At 41.3% G+C, this 22,679-nt stretch overlaps 2 protein-coding genes across 2 annotated transcripts; both read right to left on the minus strand.

Annotated features, from left to right (window-relative positions):
• Positions 1-21: 21 nt before the first annotated feature.
• LOC144705492 (DDT domain-containing protein) lies at positions 22-12,078 on the minus strand. Its single transcript, XM_078578199.1, has 10 exons — positions 11,786-12,078; positions 10,904-11,083; positions 9,840-10,012; positions 2,644-3,087; positions 1,775-2,115; positions 883-1,196; positions 755-815; positions 531-680; positions 350-438; positions 22-258 (listed from the first exon to the last, which is right to left on the minus strand). Exons 2-10 carry the CDS (start codon positions 11,014-11,016, stop codon positions 108-110), a joined length of 1,836 nt encoding a protein of 611 aa, XP_078434325.1. The 5' UTR covers positions 11,017-11,083; positions 11,786-12,078; the 3' UTR covers positions 22-107.
• A 751-nt stretch (positions 12,079-12,829) lies between these two features.
• Positions 12,830-14,116, minus strand: LOC144705494 (Chaperone DnaJ-domain superfamily protein). Its single transcript, XM_078578201.1, has 3 exons — positions 13,900-14,116; positions 13,712-13,789; positions 12,830-13,214 (listed from the first exon to the last, which is right to left on the minus strand). Exons 1-3 carry the CDS (start codon positions 14,089-14,091, stop codon positions 13,083-13,085), a joined length of 402 nt encoding a protein of 133 aa, XP_078434327.1. The 5' UTR covers positions 14,092-14,116; the 3' UTR covers positions 12,830-13,082.
• Positions 14,117-22,679: the final 8,563 nt, after the last annotated feature.

Below are 22,679 nucleotides of genomic sequence, written 5' to 3' on the forward strand. Positions count from 1 at the left end.
GGGAGGAGCGAAATCCCGGAATTAACCTCGGGGCAAAAATAATAGGCTGGGGTCGACAAGGACCGAGGGTTGGGAGTTGGGGTAAGGGGGGGGGGGGGAGGGGGAAATTAGTCTTCTCGCCACTTGTTGGAGTAGCGGAGGAACGCCATGGCGGGGCTGTCCCTCGGCGGGGCTCGCACCCGGGTCGACCGCCGGAGCACCGCCTCGTCCAGCAGCACCTTCTGCGCCTCGTCCTTGGCCCTCCTCTGCAACCCCGAGCTTTCCACCCCCCCCACACACACAAACACAAACAATTAAAAAAACAATTAAAAACTCTTTTTTAAAAACTTTTTATTTTTATTAACCTCACCTTATCTTCGCGTAGTACTTGTCGAGCTGTCTCTGCAGGCCCATCTCTCTCTCCCCCTTGGGGTTCAGCGACCCCACCAGCGCATCCAGCTGAACATGAACAACAAGTTTTTCAAAATTCAGATCAAGCCGATTCGTTTTTGGATTTTTTTTTTTTGTTTCGGGGATGGATGGATGATCACCTCTTGCTTGGAGGCGTAGTAGCCCCACTGCTTGAAATCCGCGCTTTCCACGAACAGCCTCCCGTCCCGGCGGAAGAACCAGTACCGGTTGTGGTTCCTGTCCTTGCCCAGCGCGTTCGTGCGTATGAACCGCTTCTCCATCTCCCCGCCCTGCGTTTTCCACCGATGAGATTAAGAAAACCCCCAAAAAAACCCACTCATTTCATTCATTTTCTCAGTCTCACCGTCTGTTTTTCCGCCGCCTTCTTCTCGTCCTCTTCCTTTTTGCCTCGCCTCTGCTTCGCCCTGCGAGTAGTTCAAAGATTTGTCTGTCGTAGAGAGTTCAAATGAGATCACCGGCGGAGATTTGTACCCGTTTTCCGCGGCGGGGGAGCCGTTGACCGCCGCGAGGGGAAGAGTCTGCTCCTCGGCCGCCAGCTTCCTCAGCTTCTCTCTCTTGCCGACCGCGAGTTCTCGTTGCTGTTCGATGTACTCGTCCAGCTTGTCTCTCACGGCGTTGGTGGAGAGAGCTTCCCAGACCAGTTCGTTGAGGATGGCCAGCTTTGCCCAAGGATCCAGCAGGCGGTAGTGGCCCCTCTTTATCGTCCCCCCATGCTCCGATAACTCTGAGATGTCCACCATCTCTATAAAGTCGCACAAGAGCTCCGTCCAGTTCGATTGCGTGATCTGTAGATCAGTCCAGAGGATTAAGCGCGAGATTAAGCGCGGCGTTTAGTTTTTATGTTTCTTGATTTTAAAAAAGGGATTCAACCCAAAAAAAAAAACCCAACAACTCCTCTCTGGAAAGTATCATTTAATTCGGATGCTTTAATAGCGTAAACTGTGGATCAAATCCGATAATTTGAAGAATGAACCGAAGCGTTTAGATTTCTTTTCAGCGAGAAAAAAGAGCATTCGGAATGTTTTGCTTTTCGAGAGAGAATAACTAATCATCTAAGAATAGAAAACAGGACTTCAAGGACAGGGTCCATGTTTTATTCTTTTTGTAGAAAATCCGATAATTTTTGAAGAATGAACCGAAGCGTTAAGATTTCTTTTCAGCGAGAAAAAAGAACATTTGGAATGTTATGCTGTTCGAGAGAGAGTAACTAATCATCTAAGAATTGAAAAGAGGATTTCAAGGGCAGGGTCAATGTTATTCTTTTTCTAGAAAAAAAGATTCTAATCTTTGGCTTTTTTGTTTCTAGAAGCGAGAAAAATCAAAAGAAAGACCAATTTTCAACAAACAAAAAGAGAATCCAGACCTTGGCCTTTCGCTTCTTGCTCTGCAAACTATCAAAGAATTCGCCCTCGTCTTGCATGATCACGCGTAGAAGACTGATGTGAGACTCTGCGAGTAAGACCAGATCGCTGTCCGTGTGGGAGATGGACTTGGCAAAGTCTTCGAGAGAGAAGGGCCACAAGCGGAGCAAACGGCAAAAGGAGGAGCAAAAGTCCCACACCATTAAAAGATCCCCCACGCAATCCATCGGCACCCCAAATTCCCTGCACGGATTGGGCCGTTCCGTAAATACTGGATCGTCCGACCCGGCTCTGACCAGAAGATCCTCAATCGGGTACCTCTGTTCTTCCCAATCCTCTTCCTCTGAAAAAAAAAGCCCAAAGAAATAAATCAAAACTTCATTAATAAGCGATTCCATGAGATGATGATGAAAATCCCATTATTGTCATCCTCTTCCTACGGCACGAGAGATGATGACGATTTGGTCGTCATCATGATCATCCTGGATGCAGACGAATGATGAGGGTCATCGCAATTTTGCCATCATTTATCGTCATCTGGGTGCTGTTGACCAAATTGTCATAGTCAACCAACTTCCGGACAAGAAACGTTGACTACGACGATTTCGACATTGTCATCGCCAATCATGGCGAACACAATGACGACTCATCATCATGGCGGAGGCAGCAATGGCTCGCCATCGCTTTCTCATCATCATGGCGCATTAGAATGAGGAAGACAATGACGTCTCGACACATCATTGAGCCGACGAATGACAGAGACGAAGACGACTCGTCATCACCGCAGTGACGGTGATCGCGTGCCATCCTCCTCTCAACATCGTCAACGGAGACAGCAAACACTGCTCCAGGCTTTCGTCAGACGACTAACCATTCTCTGATCTTTTTCGTTTCAGGCCTTTTTTCTTCTGGTCAACATTCTTCCAGCGTTGACCCTTGAACACTGACAGCCGGTCTCTCAACTCCGCCGGGGCTTCGCACGAGATGCCGTGCTTCGTCGCAATGTCCTCGTAGACAACCCACGGACAACTTCTTGATGTCATCTCCCTTATGAAGGATTTAAGTGTACCCCTGGAAAATGGAAGCTTCTTGCGGATGAGAGCCTCAGAGTCGACGATCGAATTGCTTGTGATCTGCCTGCTTTTATCGAACCAACCCACTTTAAATCGAGTAATGTCCTTATCTTCGAGTATTTCCAAGATCCTGCATGCAGAGACAGACTGCCCTCTCTGCGCAAAAACCTCAGCGCCTTTGAATAAACGCTTTGACAGCTTTGCGGAGACTGAGTCAAGTAGATCCTTTAACTTCAATGTGCCTAAACCAATTTAAAATAAATCAACAAAAGAAAGTGAGTCAACAGGGAAATACAAGTGATCAAACGTATAATCTTCTACAGAATCTAATCAGAGATGCTTTTTAAAGAAATCTAATCAGAGATGCTACGTCCAATAGCAACCGAATCCCAAGATTTTAAAAAAAAATTGAAAGAATCCCAATATTCGAATATGATGTAATGGTCGACCAATGCTGTGAACTAGCACAATATCATCATCATAAACCTATGCATAAAAACAATCTATAAATTCAAGGTTAACTAGCACAAGATCCAATAAGCCTTCACTCTCCCTCTTTTCCCTGGTCGTTACTTCTCTCCCTCACTCTTCAGGCTCAACCTCATCCCCCCACCCAAAGCACCAACCCCTCTGTCATCAATCCTTCGCCATCATCTCCCCGTCCTGTTCTTCTCTCTTACCCTGGGAATGTCTCCATATCTTCTCCCTCAACCTCAAACTACTGAACGTGGAACGATCTTGAATCAAAATGTTGATCGTATCGTGCGTTTCCCGGGTAATGAATACATTGGAAGAGATACTCCCGACAGAAGGGAATGATGACAAGCATGGGAGATTCTGTTGGAATCAAAATGTCGGATCGTATCGTTCGTCCAAAGTGTTAGTTTCCATCGTCCAAAGGTATATCAGACCTTTGGAAGATGGAAACTAACACTCTGGACGAACAAATCCTGAAGAGAAACATAAGTCTTGTATAGTGCCAGATAGTATGTCATGCATATCATCATTTCAGTCATTGTAAAATACTAGATAAATATCATTATGAACACATGCGGGTTATAATAAGTGCCCGCCAACCTAAAGACATCAAATGGATTCATGATAAGTCTCTTGGAACGCATCACTTGTCAATCGAGTGTATTGGAAATTGCAAAAGCAGTTATCAATTTTGAATGAAAGACAGGTTCAAAAATTGATCGAACAAGCAAGAAAGGATAGAGAACAAGATGATGGAGAGTCACTGCTGATGCCCCTGGGCATGTCAAACACGAGCCAATTTGGTTAGAATATGATAGAGAGAGGAGAGGTCAGAGTGGAAAGAGAGCGAGAAAGGGAAGAGAGAGAGAGAGAATTAGGTAAACGCACATGATGTGATTTTGCCGCCCTTCTAGTTCTGCCTTCCCATCTTTATACTATTCAAGTGTTGAAGGCCTGAGCCTCTTTGGGCCGCTACAAAGGTTTTGACATCGTATCAATACTCCCCTTAATTTCACCAGCTTGCCCTCAAGCTGAAAAACCGGAAACTGATAGCAGATGGTGGATAACCGATCCCAAGTGGCTTCAAAATCTGGTAGGCCCTCCCAGTGCATGAGAACTTGCAGAGCTCCAGGGGAAGGACTAAAGCAGTGATCTTTCCTCAGGACACTGATATGTACTTTTCAAGAAAGTACCAAAGAAGGAAAGGGACTCGACCCTATAAATAAGAGGGAATCATGGTCGGGGGAGAGGAGGATGTTTTTCTTGATTCAGGCCTGCGACGGTTACGTTGCAGGAGGACCAGAGACGCGGAGCTACACCGCAGATCTGGAAAGGGGATTACGACGACGAGGAAGGAGCTCCGTCGCAGGAAGGGCAAGCCGTCCTATCGTTTGATTCTGTTATCTTTCTATCTCTCTTTTCTTTCTCTCCACATCGGATCCAGACTCACAATTGGGTGAATATTAGTAAATTCTTGAGTTTCTTTTGGAGATAATGCATTGATACAACATAGGTGTATCATTTCACGTCTTCAGATGGTGAGGGCTGCAGTTGGGTAGCTGTACCGTTCACCTTACAGAGTTGTGACAAGTGAAAAAGACTGCGTGGACTCGTATTTCAGGGGGGAATTGATGGAGATAGGCAAACAATCCAATGCATTTTGCGATGGTGTAAGGTCCAAAAATACTTCGGGCCCAATTTTTTGTTGGGTCGCCTGGCAAGAGTTTTCATATGGTACAGTGGCCGGCTCGCGTAGACCTTATCTCCTACCTGAAATTCCACATGCGCTTGCTGTTTCATGTAAGTTTGTGCTATCTCCAGGTCTTCCTTCCAGATGTCCAGCATTTTATACTGTTCTTTGAGCAGTGTGTCTAGGTAGTCCAGTGGTGACGTGGCTGAACCGTAGTGAAAAATGGAGGGTGGTTCACGGCCATAGACTACTCTGAATGGTGGCGTGCTGAGGCCTGAGTGGTATGAAGTTTTCATATCTGGGTTCCCCCGATGCAGCTATTCAAAACGGCACATGTATGCCTCAAGGCTGTGGTTAATTATTTTTTTTTTTGAACTATAACAAGGGATGAACACCCGACCAATCGGTGAACCTCCCGTCAGGACCTCACAGGCTGTGGTTAATTATTTTTGGTTGCCCATCAGTCTCTGGGTGATATGTGGGCCTTCGATTGAGAACAGTCCCTTGAATCTGTCCAGAAGGTGCTCATGAAAACCCTTCCCAGATACAATATGATGGAGCGAAGAGAGCTATATGGAGCCAGATGATCTCTTTGGTAAAAGACTCCTGCCACATCCTTAGCTGAAAAGGGGTGGTGCATATCAATAAAGTTTTCGTACTTGCTGAAGTGGTCAACCACAACCATGGAGTCCACTCCCTTTGGCGTCATACTAGCCCGCTCATGATTGTCTGAAATCTGGCTACCATCAAATTCTCATGTGAGAAGCTGGCATTCTGTTAAGACCCGATCAAGGTCTATCATAAACAGAAGGCGCCTAAATGGCCCTCTGTCTTTTCGGCCCAAACGGGGGCCGCCTCTGGCCCAGCCCATCAGGAAATATAACTCACGGATGTACCGCGAGTCATAAGAAGGGAGAAAGGAAGATCGAAAGGCAGGAAAAACCTAGTAAGCTCTCTCCTTCTTCTTTCTCTCTACCCTTCTTCGACTTAACTTCTCTCTCTCGTTCTTCATCTCCAGCAAGGCAACCACCGCGCGCAAGATCATCTCGGCGATTGCGAAGGAAAAATCTCTTACACATCTCTCCCTCACCTTCTCCCCCACCCAGACTCAAATTTGTGGAACGAGCTTGTGTTCTGGAATTTGAACTCGTGAGCCAGCGAGAAGGGCTTAACAGATTCCATACACACTAAGGGCAGTATGAGTATCTGGTGCTGGCTTTCAGGCTTTCCAACACCTCGGCACCATTCCAGTCGTTGATGAACCTAATTCTCGAACCCTTCCTGTGGACTTTGGTGTAGGGTCAATGTTGATGACATCCTGATTTTTGGTAAGTCTGAGGCAGAGAATGACGGCCACCTAAAACAAGTCTTACAAGCACTACAGGCACACGACCCACAAGTTGACACAAAAAAGTGCTTCTTCCATCAAGAGCAGCTGGAGTATCTGGGCCACTAGATTTCGTCTGCAGGTGTGGCAACGGATGAAGCCAATGTTGCCTCTGTCAGAGATTGGCCCATTCCAAAGAGCGTCTAGGAGCTTTGAGGATTTCTAGTACTCACCAGATATCACTGTTGTCACCAGTTATGCATCTATTGCCTGGCTGTTGACGTAACTGCTGAAAAAGGGAGCTTTCTCATGATCGATAGGACCTCAACACGCATTTGATGCCCTAAAACAAGTGTGTTCAACTACACCAGTGCTTGTCCTCCCTGACTTCTCCCAAGAGTTTGTGCTGGACAGCCATTCTCATGCAGCAAGTAGAACCCATAGCTTACTTTAGCCAGGCCCCCCCACCATCCAAGTGCACAAGCTCCACCTATGAGCGACAGTTGCTGGCAAATGTTTTATTGGTATGAAATTGGTATCATTATCTAATATTCCAATCAATTGGGATTCGCACAGATCAACACATCTTAAAGTACCACCTTGAGCCAGTTGAAGTTCAAGGTGAATACCAGAGACACAAGTAAGTGGGCATACTCCAAGCTCATGGGATTCCAGCTTGTGATTCAAGACAAAGAAGGTCGGAAGAACAAGGTTGCAGATGTGCTATCCCACCTTCCATCTCGCTCCGAGGCACAATAGGATTTAGTGGCCGCAAGAAAGTGGGCATACTTGGAAAACCTCATGAAGGAAGTGGAGCAGGATGCATTCCTCCATCAGCTGAAACAACAGGTCTTACGAGGGATGTTGCCTTCTCCTAAGTATCCCGTGGTGGGCAGCCATTTACTACACCAAATAAGGATCGTTCTGCCCAAATCTTCAGCATAAATCAAATGTGTACTTAAAGAGTTCCACAACAGAGCATTGGGTGGGCACAGGGGATTTTCAAAAACCTACCATTGAATCAATCAACAATGCATGTCCTTGGAGACAGTAATACAAGTGGTCAGCATTGGCACTGGTAAGGTTGTTACAACCTCTGCCCATTGCAGACAGATATGTGAAGAAATATCAATGGACTTTTTGGAAGGCCTCCCCAAGTCGAAGTGAGTTGATTGCATCATGGTCGTGGTGAACAGCTTCAGAAAGTGTGAGCACTTCATCGAGATGCACCACCCCTTTTTGGCTAAGGACGTGGTTGACATCTTTTACCAAAGAGATCATGCGCCTCCATGGCTCTCCTCGCTCCATTATATTGCATCAGGGAAGTGTTTTCGTGAGCACCTTCAAGACAGATTCAAGGGATTGTCCTCACGAGAAGCCCTGCATATCACCCAGAGACAGATGGGCAAACAGAAGTAAATAACTGCAGCCTCGAAGCATACATGCACCATTTTGCAGGCAATCAGCAACGACGTCAGAATGGGTGGCTGCATTGGGGGGAGCCCAATAGAAAGACTTCATACCACTCAAGCCTTGGCACGTCACCATTTAGAGTGGTCTATGGTCGTGAACCACCCTCCATTATTCACTACAGTTCAGCCACGTCACCACTAGACTACCTAGACTCACAGCTCAAAGAACAAGACCAAATGCTGGAAATCTGCAAGGAACACTTGGAGAAAGAGAACTAGGTAAAATGCCCACAATGTGAATTCTTTGCCCCACTAGTTCCTCTTCCCTGAATTTACACACTACAAGAGTTGCAGGTCTAGGCCTCTTTGGGGTGGTAGAAGGGCCTCGACACAGTACCAGGCCAAGATTTGTCATAAAAACGGTCCGTCATTGTATTAATTAATTTATACAGTTAACTAGGGACTGTTAAAAGTAGAAGATCACTATGACGGGGTCATTTTGGAATATACTGATACGATCCTGTACCCCCAAGGGTATCTTAGGCATTTTAGCCCATTAGGGGTATTTTAGTCATATCATGCTTAGGGTAGACTGCTTTCTTTCCTTATAAATATGTATCGCCCTCCCTTGAGGAGGGCAGTCAAGACTTAAGGTAAGATCCGCCTCTTGGCTCACTACCTCGATCCTCCCTGTCTCGGTCCCGTCCCCTTGACCGTCCCGCAATCCCCTATCCCCGTGATCGTCTCACCGGATCTTCAGCCAGCTCCCCACCAATCCGATCCCTACCCTTACCGTTCGGTTCTCTTCTAGTCTCCGACGATCCCCGTCCCTGCGATCGTCAACCCTTCACCGCGTCATCAGGCGGCTCGTCCCTGGTCGATCCCTGCCCCATCTGTTCGACCCCTCCTATCATTCCCGTTTCAACTCTCCTACCCTGGGAACGTCTACCTCGCCTCGCCCTCTACCCTCCTTCCCATACGAACCTAGCCAGAGGTTCATATACCTACACCTCCACTAGATCAAGTCAAAACTTGATTGTTACCTTGACATAATTCATTCCCTTCAGCAAAAAAATCAATAGTTTCCTGTTAGTTTATCTTGCCTATCTCTCCTTTTTCCCTATCTACTGATTGTTATACGTCCAACCATTACCGTCACCCCTTTCGTTCTTTTAATATAAGAGAGCTACCTGATATTAAGTTGCTGACATCACTCCTTTCTTTCAATTGTAAGTAGGTCACATCTTCATAAGTGGAACACTTCACAGAATCTTTCTAGGCAAATTATTTCTCACGTAAGGAATAAGTGACCTAAGTTGTATGGGTCCACTTCATATCGTTGGGTATGATCCCCATTGTATCTTAAGCCCACTATGAGCACTTTTGTCTTTTGTCCTTTCCTGTATGTTCCAGTAAATATTTAACCCTCCGTGTTGGAAGGCAGGAAATAGACTATTATTTTGAAGTGATACTCAGAGGACATCCAACCCATGAGAATATCTTCTAATTGGCTAAGCCTACTCTGCCAACCTGCTCCATCATGTGGTCTTGGTGACGTCTATCCCTCTAAATTCCCCAGTGTCTACCCATTCTCAATATGAACCAAACCAGTTCATATCATCTGCCCCATATTTAACTAGTTGAAACAAAGTGAAATGATACATTGTTTTGTGATTAGGGTTTCTTTTTTAACCCTAACAGGACAGGCAGAGGCGACGACTGAAGAAGGAAGCGCCACCAAATCAACATTTCCTTTCACAAGGAAATCGAAATTTAGGCTAACTGTTAAAACTAGGATTTTTGTGAATGGCTAACTGTTATCAACAGTTAATTACATTCTAACGAGAATTCAGCCCATACAGGCATTCCGTCGTTCCAAAACCTTGGCCACAAGATATAGGGTTCTTAACCGGGTTTATTCTCCTGACATTTAGCAAGAAACAGATGTAACAGGATTTCCTCGTCAGTTCATGAAGAAACTAGAACCGGTGTACTTGCAATTATGAATATAACATGGAACAGGTATGTAAGACGTTAGTCAAATAAGTCAACGTCAAAATAAGCACAAATGGGATTCCGTTATCTTACTGTATTGAACCTCTTTCAGTATGGGAGCTGCTAAGTCTTTTGGGATTTGTTGGACTTTCTCACTGGCACGACGCTCAGACACCAATGCTTCCTCATAAGTCAAGTTAGTTTTGCCGGTCGCTTTACAAGTCCATACCCTCTGGCGGTATAAGTTCAACCTGTTTAGATAATCCCTATTTCCAATTTAAGGAATATTTTTGAATTTTTTACACGAATCGCAAATAAAATCATAAATCTTAGCTACGAGCATTCTTCAGCAAAACATTCAGAAAAAAGGGGTAAAATTTTGGAGCTCTTATCATTTTTTTAAAGAAAAAAGTTTGGAGCTCTTATCATTATAATGCAATTCGGATCACTCTGGTTCAAAATCATAGCTCTACCGGAAGCACTAAAGGCATTGCGTCATCCTTTCGGATCCAGTTTCTGACGGATACAGGTGCATCTAATTCTGCGAGCCGGTTTAAATTAAGTTTTGTGCAATTTTTTTTTTGAAAGATAGGTTCTGTGAAATTCTCTTTCCCTATTTACAACTTATGAATCCCGATGTTTCTCATTTTCTCCTTTGAGGTCAATTACTCCCTGAATTAATCTTCTATTTACTATTGAAAAACGAGATTGCATAAACTCTGAGAAAATACAAACATCTACGCCTTGAAAATTTGAAAATAAACTTCGAAAACATTCTGATTCCGAAGTTATATCTTCAAACATTCTTAGATTACAAGTCTGAAGGCAGAAAAAGTGAGTTGTGACGATAGGTGCAATAAGATATGCGGAGCATATATATACGGACATACCATGGGTAACTAAGAAATTAAAGATGGGAGACAGACAAGAGGTCATCTCGTAAGAAGGGAACCGTCAAAACCATATGAAAATTTTGGTCACTAGGTAGGGTTATCTCCCCGTTTACTCTATACGTACTCTATTCCTCACTCTCTATCAATCTTCATGGTCAAGGTGTCAGTCTATTGGTGGTAACGATAAGAACGAAATGCAACCAGATCAAATATAAAAATGACAGCTGAATAAAAGCACTTTGGACATTAATCAAAAAAGGATACTGGTAGTCTCTGAATATCTCTTTCGTAAAACGAACTTGGAATACAAGTTCGTTCGGTTCCAAAGCCTCAGGCAGCTCAAGGGGCTGAAGCAGTGTCCTTTTATAGAGAGGCATTTCCTTGGCCCTGTGATCAGCTAAAGGCAAAGGGCAGAGACCAGAAACATCGACATCAAAATCCGCCCTGCGAAAAGAGAAGTCTTCAGTTAAACATTGAAAATTATCATCATATACACCACGAACAAGTTTATTATGTATCTAATATCCGATGATATCAATTTCATAACACAAGAAATGTATGATACGAGCGTGGAGATCTGTTGAAATATATTCTAGGCGTAAACTCTGAGGGAATAGCTAGCGATAAACATTAGATGCCCCGATGCATCGAGCTGAAAATGGAATTTTAAAAGGTCGATTCCACGTAATACATTAGAACGATCGAAAAAAAAGCTCTTTTTCAAGGGATTTTAATTTCCTTCCATTGCGTCCCGACGAAATTGCACTAATTATCAGACAAATGGTTCAGTGATGCGTAAGCTGAACTGACTATATTCATCTTTTACCGTCCATAAAAGTGATTCATCAGGAAAATTGAAGATTCCAAGATTCAAAGAATCAAAATTCAAGCACTGCAGCTCAGACGACAACGAAAAGTCTCAGGACGCGCAGGCACATCTTCTACAAAGATTATAACATAGGAAGGTGAAGTATCGACTCCAGATCGCAGCAGACAAAGCGAATCGCATAACAAACACGGGATGCGAAAGCAATTCAGGAACACGACAGCGGCGGGAACCTCAAGCGAAGAGCAATACGGAAGAGGAACGCGGAATGACAACCAATTCAAGGAGAAAACAAGCAAAAAAGCTACAAAAACCGATACCTGCGTAGTCCGGAGTGCCGCGAGTTCTAAAACCTAGAACACTCTTCCAAATTGGGAAGAAGAAACAGCAGAAGAAAGAGTTTCACGCGCTGCGCGGCAACTTCAGCCACGACCAGCACCTCCAACAACAGCAAGATTCGAGCTTCAAACCTACGCCGCGCGTTCAAGAAGAAGCCGCCCTCCCGAGCGCGATGAAAAAAGGGGGGAAGGAGAGACTGAAATGCACGTTCGTTTTCGACTCTTCCCTCCCCGTCTCAGCAATCGTTCTCTCCCGCTTTTGTAACCTCTCTCTCTCTCTCCTCTCCTCTCCCTTTTTATACCCCCTCGTGTCTCCGCCCTCGTTTAAAACAACAAAGAGAGAAGCCGCGTGGATCCTTTTGGTTCCGCCACGTGTCCCGAACCGATCCAGCCGCCTTATGTATTTTATAATTATAAAAGCAAAGTGTTTGGCATAGTTTACAGTTATGGAGCCACCATGAATATTCTAATTTATAAACGGACCCCACTAGTCCACGCACAGTAGAAAAATGAAATGCATACAATTAGTATGCCTTCATGGCACATTAGACTCATTTTACTATACTGTTATTGGCAAGAAACAAGGTTTTATGTACAGCCTTAGTCTAATTTAATCGTGGCCCCAGATCTAATCTATACAAATATCCAACTTGATGATAGCCGCCACTGAAGGGAAATGCATATAATGGTAATACTTCGTGAAGAGCTACAAAGTATGTCTTGAATCCATGGCCCATTAAGCTGTTTGGTACAACCAACTCGAGGATCGTGCTTATAGACCAATCTACCCTTGCTTTAACATACAGATTCTACCCTCGTGCTTATCGACCACTACCTCGGAAAAAATCAATCAATAGTAATACCTCGGGAAAATACAGATTAAATCAATCAATAGTAATACCTTGGGAAAATACAGATTCTACCATCTATCTTATTATTTTGCGGGAAACATGATGACCAGTACAACCAACCCAAGGGTAGTGCTCATAGACCAATGTAGTTGAGACCTTGACACAACCCACAATGTTTTATACCTAAAAGTTGAGTGTTCAATATATTTTCACTAACACAGTCGTCCATGCCCACCATTGGAAAAAAAGATACAATAGTAATACCTCGGCGAGTCTCTGAGTATGCCTTGGATGCCACATTTTCTTCGTCTTAAACCATTGCGTTGACATGACGATGCACGCAGAAATGGGTCATATCTTCTGAATTTACACATAATTACAAGGAAATAGTCCGGCAGCGGCGAATTTGGCAATGGTCAACAGGCTAATCAGAAAGGGGAGGAGAAGACTGGGAATCCCCCTTCAAAGCCCATCCAATCTTCCCACTCCTCCCATTCATCGTAGTCTCCAAGGCCTGTCTGTTGCTCCATAGACTCCACCTCTAATTTCTGCATAAGACTCTGCCAACGTTGACCCAGGCATAAGTCAACCATGCCAGACAGTCAAACAAATAGGTTGACCACAAGACTACACGGTTCAGAAGTTCAATTCAATGTGAAATTAAAGTGCATTTATTTTTTTAACAAAATTGATTTTTAAAAATATCCCGGGGGATAAAACATAGTGGCCAACATCGAGGACTGAACTGGTGTTTGACCGATTGCCGCGAAAATGGAGGGTTACGTGCAACCCACGTCTTCCCAATTCAATGGCGTGTCTTCAGAACGTCGCGATCCAAATCGAAAACCACGGGAAACCCGGCGACGCGACGGGAACGAAATCGATTGATTAATGACGCGGATTCAGAATCGTTTCGATTTCTCGATTACAGCCAAACAATCGCCGTTGATGGATTTGATTTTTTTCCTAGAGCTGGACGAAGACGTGGAAAACACGAAGCCAGAAGATCGCGTGTGAACACGCTCACCGAACAAGAGAGTGTTCTTCCAGTGCGTACCTCGTAAGCAGATTTGATCTCCTTGAAGACCTCCTCCTTGGCAGGCCCTGTCTTTCCGCGGATCACATCCGGATGATGCTGAGCGGAGATAAGAGACAGATGAACATCATCATTCATCATAATAGAAGATTAAAACATCAGAAATTCGCAACTGATCAACATTTACAAGGTCCTCCGCGGTCGATTACCTTGAGAGCCAATCGCTTGTAGGCGCGTTTGACGTCGTCGGCGGATGCAAATGGACTCAGGCCGAGAACAGCAAACTCGCAAATCGGCGAAGACGAAGATCTTGGAAGAGCTTGCGATGAGATCCGAAGACGACGACGACCTCGGGAGATCGTCGGCAGTACGCTCCTGCCAGAACTCTTCAGCCCGCGCATTTCTTCCGCTAAAACAAATCTCCTCGGTCTCCCGCATATTTATACCTATTTCTCCGAGATCCGACGTGGCCGCGCGGGTGAGAATAGTAGAAAACGTTGTGCATTCACCGCCGTCCGATTCGGAATGGACGGTGGATCGCCCAGGCTTTGCGCCTAACCACCTGCAATCTCCGCCATTCCTGATACGACACGTAGTTGTGGGGACCACTGTCTGGGGCTAGGCTAACTTATATGGGGACCAACCATGGATAAAATTCAAGTATTTATGGTTGGTAATAGATCTACATATCATGACCCTCTCAGCCTTTATTATTGATTGGGGTACGAATATATACATACTATTTTCAAGTTCTGGATCCTAAGAATTTCCTTTCCTATATGTTGTATATAACGCCTAAGCCCTATGATAGCGTCAAAAATATTTATCATGAAGATTCAAGTCATTTTTATGATGTTTGGAGATTTGATGGACTAATCAAAACAATCATTGTTTTATTATTCCATCAAAGCTCCTTCTGAGTTATTAATACTAAATGATTTGCTCCACTTTATAATTGCTTGGGTCTATTAGCATCATATAGGGCTGCTTATATGATAGCGCACTGGTACAAAATTTAATAGTTCATTATGCGTACTCAATATTTATAAAAAAGTTCAAGATAATTGTAATGACAGTATGAATAGAAATACCAATATTAATGTACCTGAATACCTGTTATTCTCTCAAATACATTATTGTAATATCAATCTCAAAGGTAATAATTTTCGAAAAAAAAATCTATTAATAAAAATAAAATTATTTCTCTAGCTTGCCTTTAGGTCCCCACCTATATATTGTGTCTCTATATCTTTACACTCCAATAGCTAATCTTCTAGGTTCATTTATAAAACCGTCTCACCCCGAATAATTATCAATCCCCCTAGTTATTTGAACTGTATCCTTGTCACGTTTGACGAGAATGTTATAATGTAGTTATTTATCAATTTAATGTTAAAAAAGATTGGATAGTAAAAATGTAGGTTATTTATTATTACTCTCCATGATTTTAATATTATTACTCTCCATAATTTTAATGATTGGATAATAAAAATGAAGATTATTTACTCTAAAGAAATGAAGGGCCTTAGAAGATTATCCAAGAGGCCATGAAATAAATATGGCGACCAATAGTCACGATCAAGTAACCTCAAGATAAATACGATAAAGGGACGATGCAGGGAGTTCATTTCTTTAGAGTTCATTTTATTACACAATTTATTATCCCATAAGTTAGGCAGGATGCAATAATATATTTGTATAAACAAATTATGGAACTCATGCACTGCATGTAAACTATTATATGTGCATTTCAAATAATGTATGATATTACTTATTTTTTTATTTTATGTACAACTTACGTGTATTCATCCAAGTTATTCATCAGTGAAATTTTGTGACATTATTGATTTTATGAATCACCATTGTTTGCAATCTTGAAACTAAATAGATTTTTAGGATACTTCATGCTTTATTCAATGTAGAAGTAGGGATGCATTAAGTGATGGAGTTACGTTTCCTGAAAGCCATTGGTGCAATTAAAATTCATTACTATTCACAGATGATGTGAATACACTACGAGTATAAGTCAAATGACGACCAGAACATAATGGGAGTATAATACATTGACAAGTCAATTTTGAAAGAATGTATCCTAGATGATAATGCACGCCCATAACATGCATTCCTGCATCATTTATCGTAATTCTATGCATTAAATTTATTTGAAGAATGTAACATATAACTAATTTGACACATGTTTATATTGTTCGCACACAAACACAGTGTTCCCTTTTTTATATTCTTTTTTTGTAAATATGTGGGATACATTATGCATAAAATGTTTATAAAGTTATTGTAGAAGCTTCCCTAAGACATTATGCCTCATGCAGATTATTGGGATTTGACACTTTTATCCCAAAATAATAATATTTCAAGTTCTAACATATATTAAATAATTATTTATATTTTTCAGGTCTTTTTGGGTTAGTGGACAAGAATATTGGGATGCAAAGCTAGCTTAGTAGGGTGATGGGAGTGGGTTCATCATGTTGCAGATGAGAGTTTAGCAAATAGTTTCTATATGCAGGCTTAGCACATCTATCGAATATGAAAATGGGATACATATGCTTACTTAGGTGGTCCACAAATTGCCGAACGTGTGTCAAATTAGGGGGGTTGACACAACACAAATTTATTTAAGCTGGACTTAAGTTAAGATGCGGATTATATGGTTAATGATATTGATAATCGCAAATAGCATGCTAATGTTGATAATAATTTAACCAATTGGTGTACAATTTCATCAAAATAATCATACATCTATGTTATTAAGGCTTCAAATGGTTTATTTCAGGTTTACAATAAAGCTTGGATTTTTCTCAGTTTTGTGATATATTAACATACAAGTCATTTTATATGTACATTTAAAATGAATTTATCTGTTTCCCAAATTTCTGGAAAATTGGAACAATTTTGACGCTAAACTCACAACAATGTATGGGCATGTTTAAATATTTTTTGGGTTTATTATAATTCTAGAATGAAAGTTTTTCTTGATTTTTAGTATTTATGGGGAAATTTATGACATTAAATTCATAAATAAAATAAATTTATAAGTCTTAAAATAGAAAATTTTGATTTTTTCCCATGCTGGCACTCCACCACACATATTTAGAAGGAAAGACAAAATTTTTGGAGTGATAAAATTGTAAGAGAGAGAAAATTAGACGATTGAGATTTCTCTAACTTAAAACGAATATATGTAATGAGCTAGAAAAAGCTTAAAGCTGAAATTTTGAGGGTAGTTCTATCTTTTTCTCCTGTATCCATCTACCATTTTGGATCTATGAATACACATCCCACATTTATAAATAGACATAGTTGGTTTTCGTTCCTAACTACAATTATTAGAGTGTTTTACCCTCTCAGAAGCTTGTTTGGGGTCTGTTCTTGCACTTTCAGAGAAAAAAATTAAATGAATGATACTCTCACTAGAAAGCAACACTCAACACGTTGGGCAATACTGATGATGATGATAGTGTGATGTTTGTCTTTGTAAAACTCACATCTCTATCCTTATTCCTAATGGATATTATGTGGCCGTCAAGCCAATCACACCACCATATTTATTTAAGTTCATTGAATAAAATATTTATGTTAATTATTATTCCGCGTGATGTTTATAATGAAGTCCATGAATACGTGCAATGACTTAGTGAATTATGATGAGAACATAATACAATGGTCATTAGTCTTTAAACATGTATTGTTATTCGATGGATAGTCGAGATGGACATTGAGTTATCCGGATAAAATAACACTAGTTGATCCTACTTATACGACAAGTATAGCTGATTATGTGCTATTAGTGTGGCGACACTAAGGACATATATTGTGTGCTCTTTGGAGAAAGAGTTCATTGAATTGATCAGTACGAATCCTTTAATGGTATTATACCTAAACGTCAATCAGGTTGATTCAAGTCACGGTTGTACAAGTGATCCACTGACATGAGACACAAAGGACATCTCGTGAGTGGACGACTACGTTTTGACTATGACTTAGGAGCCTCTTATCATGGGATTCAAATAAGTTATAGATCGGATGTAATAAGAAGCTTACGGAGATGATTGAGTGGTTAAGACAGGATCATATGCCCTCGGTATAAGAGGAGATTCACTCAAGAAAGATGATGCAAAAAAATCCCTAGCCAGAGTAGTGTGGATATTGAAGGATTTCTCCAATGCTCCCCATTACGCATTAGTACTATTCAAATGACATATTAGGGTTTGATGATAAACCATACCCTAAGTCATTCGAGAGTCTCGCGCGGAGGATGGATTATACATATACGGTAACCGATGACAGTAAAGGTTCCATGAGAGAGTTTGAGACTACTCAGTATCTTCTAGAGCACGAGGTGTAGCTTGGCACCCCACGGGCTAGAAACTTAACCTATTAATTGGGTTAAATCGCCCTTTATTTAATTAATATATATGTTGATATAGTTAATTAATAAGGTTGGCCACTAATTGTTATTGGGCCACTAAAGTTATTAACTAGAACGATACATGGGCCTTGAGGGTCACATGCATAAGATCATAAGGGCATTGGTGGATATAATTTACTTTATAAGGTTTTTGAGAAAAACTTAAGTAAAATATAAATAGGGAAGGGGCACTCATTTCAAGCACCCAGGCCAGCCAGGTTTGAGAGCCTCTCCCTTTCTCCACTCTACCCTCTTCTCCACTCAACCAAGGAGAGTGTCTTAATGGTGAGACCATCTTCAAGATCTTCAAGAATAGTTAAAGAAGAAGCCGTGGAGATCCAAGTGCCGAGTGATCGCATGGATACTTCTAGAGGTCGGATGCGAGAATGGCTTCAAAACGGCAAAGTCAAGGGTGGAACAAGTTCCCCACAAGATACATTCGATATTTCATTTTAAAGATCGATTATGAATTGATTACCATGCTTTTGCATCCATGAAATCGTATTTTCATGGAGGAACCAAGGCACCGAACCCAACAATTCCTACATTACCAACATCAATAGCCTAGTTTTTAATTCTCACCCACACTACCTATAACTCCATGGCTTGTCGACAAGTATTCCCCTGCATCTATATCGATACTGGCAATGATAAAATCTACATCGCTCGCTCTGATCCACTTCTTGCTGGTGTGTATCTACAACCGTCTCCATGATATACTCAAATTACGGTTAAAATTAGGTTGTTGTTGATTTTTACTTTAAACAATAAAATTTGTGAAAACAGCTCACATAATATTTCTAGACAATGGATGAGTAAGTAGGATGATGTGAATAACATGAATGTGATGATGAATTAAGATATATGAAAATGTAAAGGGGAGATGTCTAAAATGGAGGATGAGTAAGAAGGCAAGACGAGGAAGTTAGTGATTCAAGGTTTTGTGCGTTTTACCCCCTTGGGGGGAACACCACAGATTTGAGAAGGTAAATTCACACAAACCAATCCTAAACTCTCTTTCGAAGTAAACTTGTCCAACTCCGGGTAGTGCAGTCCGGAGCACAAGGGTCCTGGTACTATCCTGGTGCGAAGAACCCCGAAGGTTACTACAGTGAGCAGAAATGTAACTCACCATCCTAAATGATGAGAAAACACTCAAACTTGAGAGCAAGGGATCACCCAACGAATGGTTCTGAAAGAAGTTATTTTTTACTTAAATAAAATCACTGAATCACTCAATAATAAAAAGATAAAAATAATAATCAAAGAAAGAAGCGTGATGCTAATCAATGAAATAAAAAAGTGAAGCATGAGAACAAAATAAGTTCTCAAAGAACTTTAATATAACCTCACTCTGAACTGCGACAATAACTGAATAAGCCGTGTCCTTAGGGGGCGGGACAGGGCCAAGCCGTGATGGGTGAAAGATCTGCCATAGGAGAACTCTGCGAGTAGGGCAACTAATGTCAAGCATACGAGGATGCCGCCCATTTTCGTGGAAGTCCTCAGCAGAGGAAAGGGTTGTAGGTGATGGCGTGTTCTGCTTCTTAGGGCACAGAAATAGTTCCTATGGGTCGTGCGTGGCTGCTGGTATAGATGAAGAAAGGCGAGCCACATGGGAACTATTCTCTTAATAGGTGACAAGCAAAACTGAATAGGAAAGGTGTGACTTCAGGCGCGAGTTTACGTGCGAAGGGGTGAAGAGAATAAATTATTGAATAACTTCTCTTGAAGATAATAATCTTCTGGATAACATTATCCAGCGGATAAACGATGTAAGTAAAAGTCAAAGTAAAAAAACATAAAATTAATCATAAGAGAGTGCCCTTGTACAGAGGGTTGTTTTGTTATGAATCGGCTATGCCTTACACCCTAGGACTTGTGGGAGTATATCTTTTATTTACTGGTTTTTACGTTGTCACTAATCTGTGCGTAATATTGGTTGTGCCGTCAAGATTGTTAGATACCAAGACTCGAAGTTGGATGCTTCCTTATCGTTTATTTAAACAATGATTTTTCTCTCCTCTTCCTCCTCACCACCGACATGACACTTTAAGGGTTGTGTCTTATCATCGTGTCATGTGTTCCTAACGCAAAAACACAAAAATACTGAATACTGTTATACTATACATAATAATATCAAAAGAGGTGTGTGACATGGCGGTGCATCGGCACGCAACACGTCTATATTTTCAGTTATTTCATCCACTATAAGACCAACATGTGGATGCCACGTATGCACATTAGTGCCACATGTATTCATGGCTTGAATTGTGTGTCACCACGTGTCAGCGTTGCAATCCTTGACCATTCAAAAAGGTAAAATGCATAATAAAGTATTCAATAGTAAATCCATTATTCATCAATCTTATCAGATTAATTGAGAATTTTTTTATCTTTTTATTGTGCCACATCTCAACCTGCATACGTGTTTGCATGTTTACATGTCTAATGTTTAATATCCTCACATGTATACATGCTTAATGTCTAACATTAAATATGAGACATTAAATCATGCCATTATGACATCACAATTTTCGATGACATAATCGTTATTTTGATAATGATTAGCGACCAAATAAGTGCGAAAAGTCTTGATTCGTCACTATCCAATGGTTTGCAATTTGCTATTGAGGATTAACCCCAAATATTCATTAACAAACTTATATAAATTAATATATAAGACCAAAAAATGTAAATAAATATATTTTCTGACTTTGAAAAATCATATCTTCATGAATATGATGTCAAAAAAAGAAAAAACGATAATATTTGACTCAATTTTTTTCTTAATACAATAAAAATTCCTAAAAGTACTTAAAATTTAACAAAATGGAAAGCATCATTTTAAAAATATATTTAATCATTTTAGGCTTCATAATACACATATATAGTCAAGTTAATGCAAATAAACATGCAAACGTCATTTGGTTAGCCTATTAAAATGTGTGATCATATACTTTAAGTTTAGGATTTTCTGAAAAAAAATTCATAAAGTATAAACAGATGGGACCCAAGAAAACTTCAAGATATATATGGAAGTCTGTCTTCGGGTGACCCTACTTCTCTCTCCTTGGGATGCCTCCCTAGAGAGAAGATCATCCTAGATTGATGATGGCACTTATCAAGTAATATACTAGGAAACTCAATCTGCCAAAATTTGAATGGGTATGTGTAGAAATTGGGCATTTGCGTGGCTCGTGAAGGTCATTCAAGTCATCAAATGATAGTTGATTCAAGGTGATGATATTGTCATTCCGATTTTTAATGGTCAGTCTCAGTTTAGTATATTCTGATATGCAAATTACTTTCAATTATCGATCATGAACTAGAACCTTAAAATGTGGTCACATGTTATCACTGTGTGTCTTTTCACCATCCCATTGTCACAACAATTTACATTTTGTCTTTGATGCCCAATAACATATTTATTGTTGTTGTGATTCACAAATAACTTTCCATAGATAAAAATTACAACCAAACGGTCATGAAAAAGATGATTCAAAAGTCTTTGTGAAATGGTGATGAGATATGATTAGGTATATATAACTTCTGCTTTAGAACATGCCAGTTTAAAAAGCTAGGGATTTTAAGTTGTTAACACACTCACCTAATAACTAGGGTTGAGAACAGATCATCTCCACCTGGATTAATGTTTAGGTATTTAGTAGACTCCCGAGGGATGGAACATGATATTGGACACAAAGATAATGATAAGGCGATGGATATGATGATATTAATTGGATGTGTGGAAACCTAGCGTCTCAAGATAAGGGTTTAACCTAGGCAATGTGGATAAGGTTGATAATGAGATCGATCAATAACTTGGCGTGAAAAACTAATTAGAATATAAGAAAATATTTTATGAAGAGGAAAAAAGGAAATAATGCTTTCCTTCGGCCCCTACATCCACAAAGACAATGTATTATCGCAGAAATAGAGAAGCACTACGTTTATCAAGGCACGCTAGAAACTCCAAGAACATGTAGGAAAAATGTTGTCAGCCATCATAGCAGTGTTTTCATTCAGACACCCACTTGTTAAGTGCACACAAATACCAATTCATTAGGCCAGATTATGGCGGACTTGTAAGGGTTCTTGAGTAGTACCAAGTAGATAGAAAACCCCAAAGGGACCTAAAAAACTTGTCCAAAAATAGCTCCATGTTTTTTTACTGGATATGATACTATGATATCCATTTTAATAGACCTCTATATATTCTAAGTCCTCTACCTCATATATTATCGGGTTATTACTATGAAACAGCATGAACTTTCAAGTTTGTCAGCCAGACAGCATAAACTTTATGATATGTTCAAAAAATAGCACGCACCAATAAGAAGACGCCAAGTGGCGTCTTCTTATTTTTTTTGTCAGCGATGGTCAACTGCTGACGTGGCTTCCACCGTGGTAGCCAGGTGGACTCCACGGTGGCATCCACATCTCCGGCCGCCGCTGTCGCCCGTCTCTGGCCGCCGCCGCCGCCGCCGCCCGTCTCCCGCCGCCGCCACCGCATGTCTCCCGCCGCCGCCGCAGTCCGTCTCCCACCGCTGCCGCCCG

This window comes from Wolffia australiana, chromosome 7, assembly GCF_029677425.1.
Source record: "Wolffia australiana isolate 7733 chromosome 7, ASM2967742v1".
Classification (NCBI taxonomy): Eukaryota; Viridiplantae; Streptophyta; class Magnoliopsida; order Alismatales; family Araceae; genus Wolffia; species Wolffia australiana.

Excerpts from the sequence above, each read along its gene's own strand:
- LOC144705494 (XM_078578201.1), bottom strand. The coding sequence starts at position 14,091 with ATGCGCGGGCTGAAGAGTTCTGGCAGGAGCGTACTGCCGACGATCTCC. Across the intron at positions 13,790-13,899 it reads ACAAGCGATTGGCTCTCAAG|CATCATCCGGATGTGATCCG; the intron begins GTAATCGACCGC and ends ATCTCCGCTCAG. Across the intron at positions 13,215-13,711 it reads AGATCAAATCTGCTTACGAG|AGTCTTATGCAGAAATTAGA; the intron begins GTACGCACTGGA and ends CAACGTTGGCAG.
- LOC144705492 (XM_078578199.1), bottom strand. The coding sequence starts at position 11,016 with ATGCCTCTCTATAAAAGGACACTGCTTCAGCCCCTTGAGCTGCCTGAG. Across the intron at positions 10,013-10,903 it reads GAGATATTCAGAGACTACCA|GGATTATCTAAACAGGTTGA; the intron begins GTATCCTTTTTT and ends AATTGGAAATAG. Across the intron at positions 816-882 it reads TCCCCCGCCGCGGAAAACGG|GGCGAAGCAGAGGCGAGGCA; the intron begins GTACAAATCTCC and ends AACTACTCGCAG.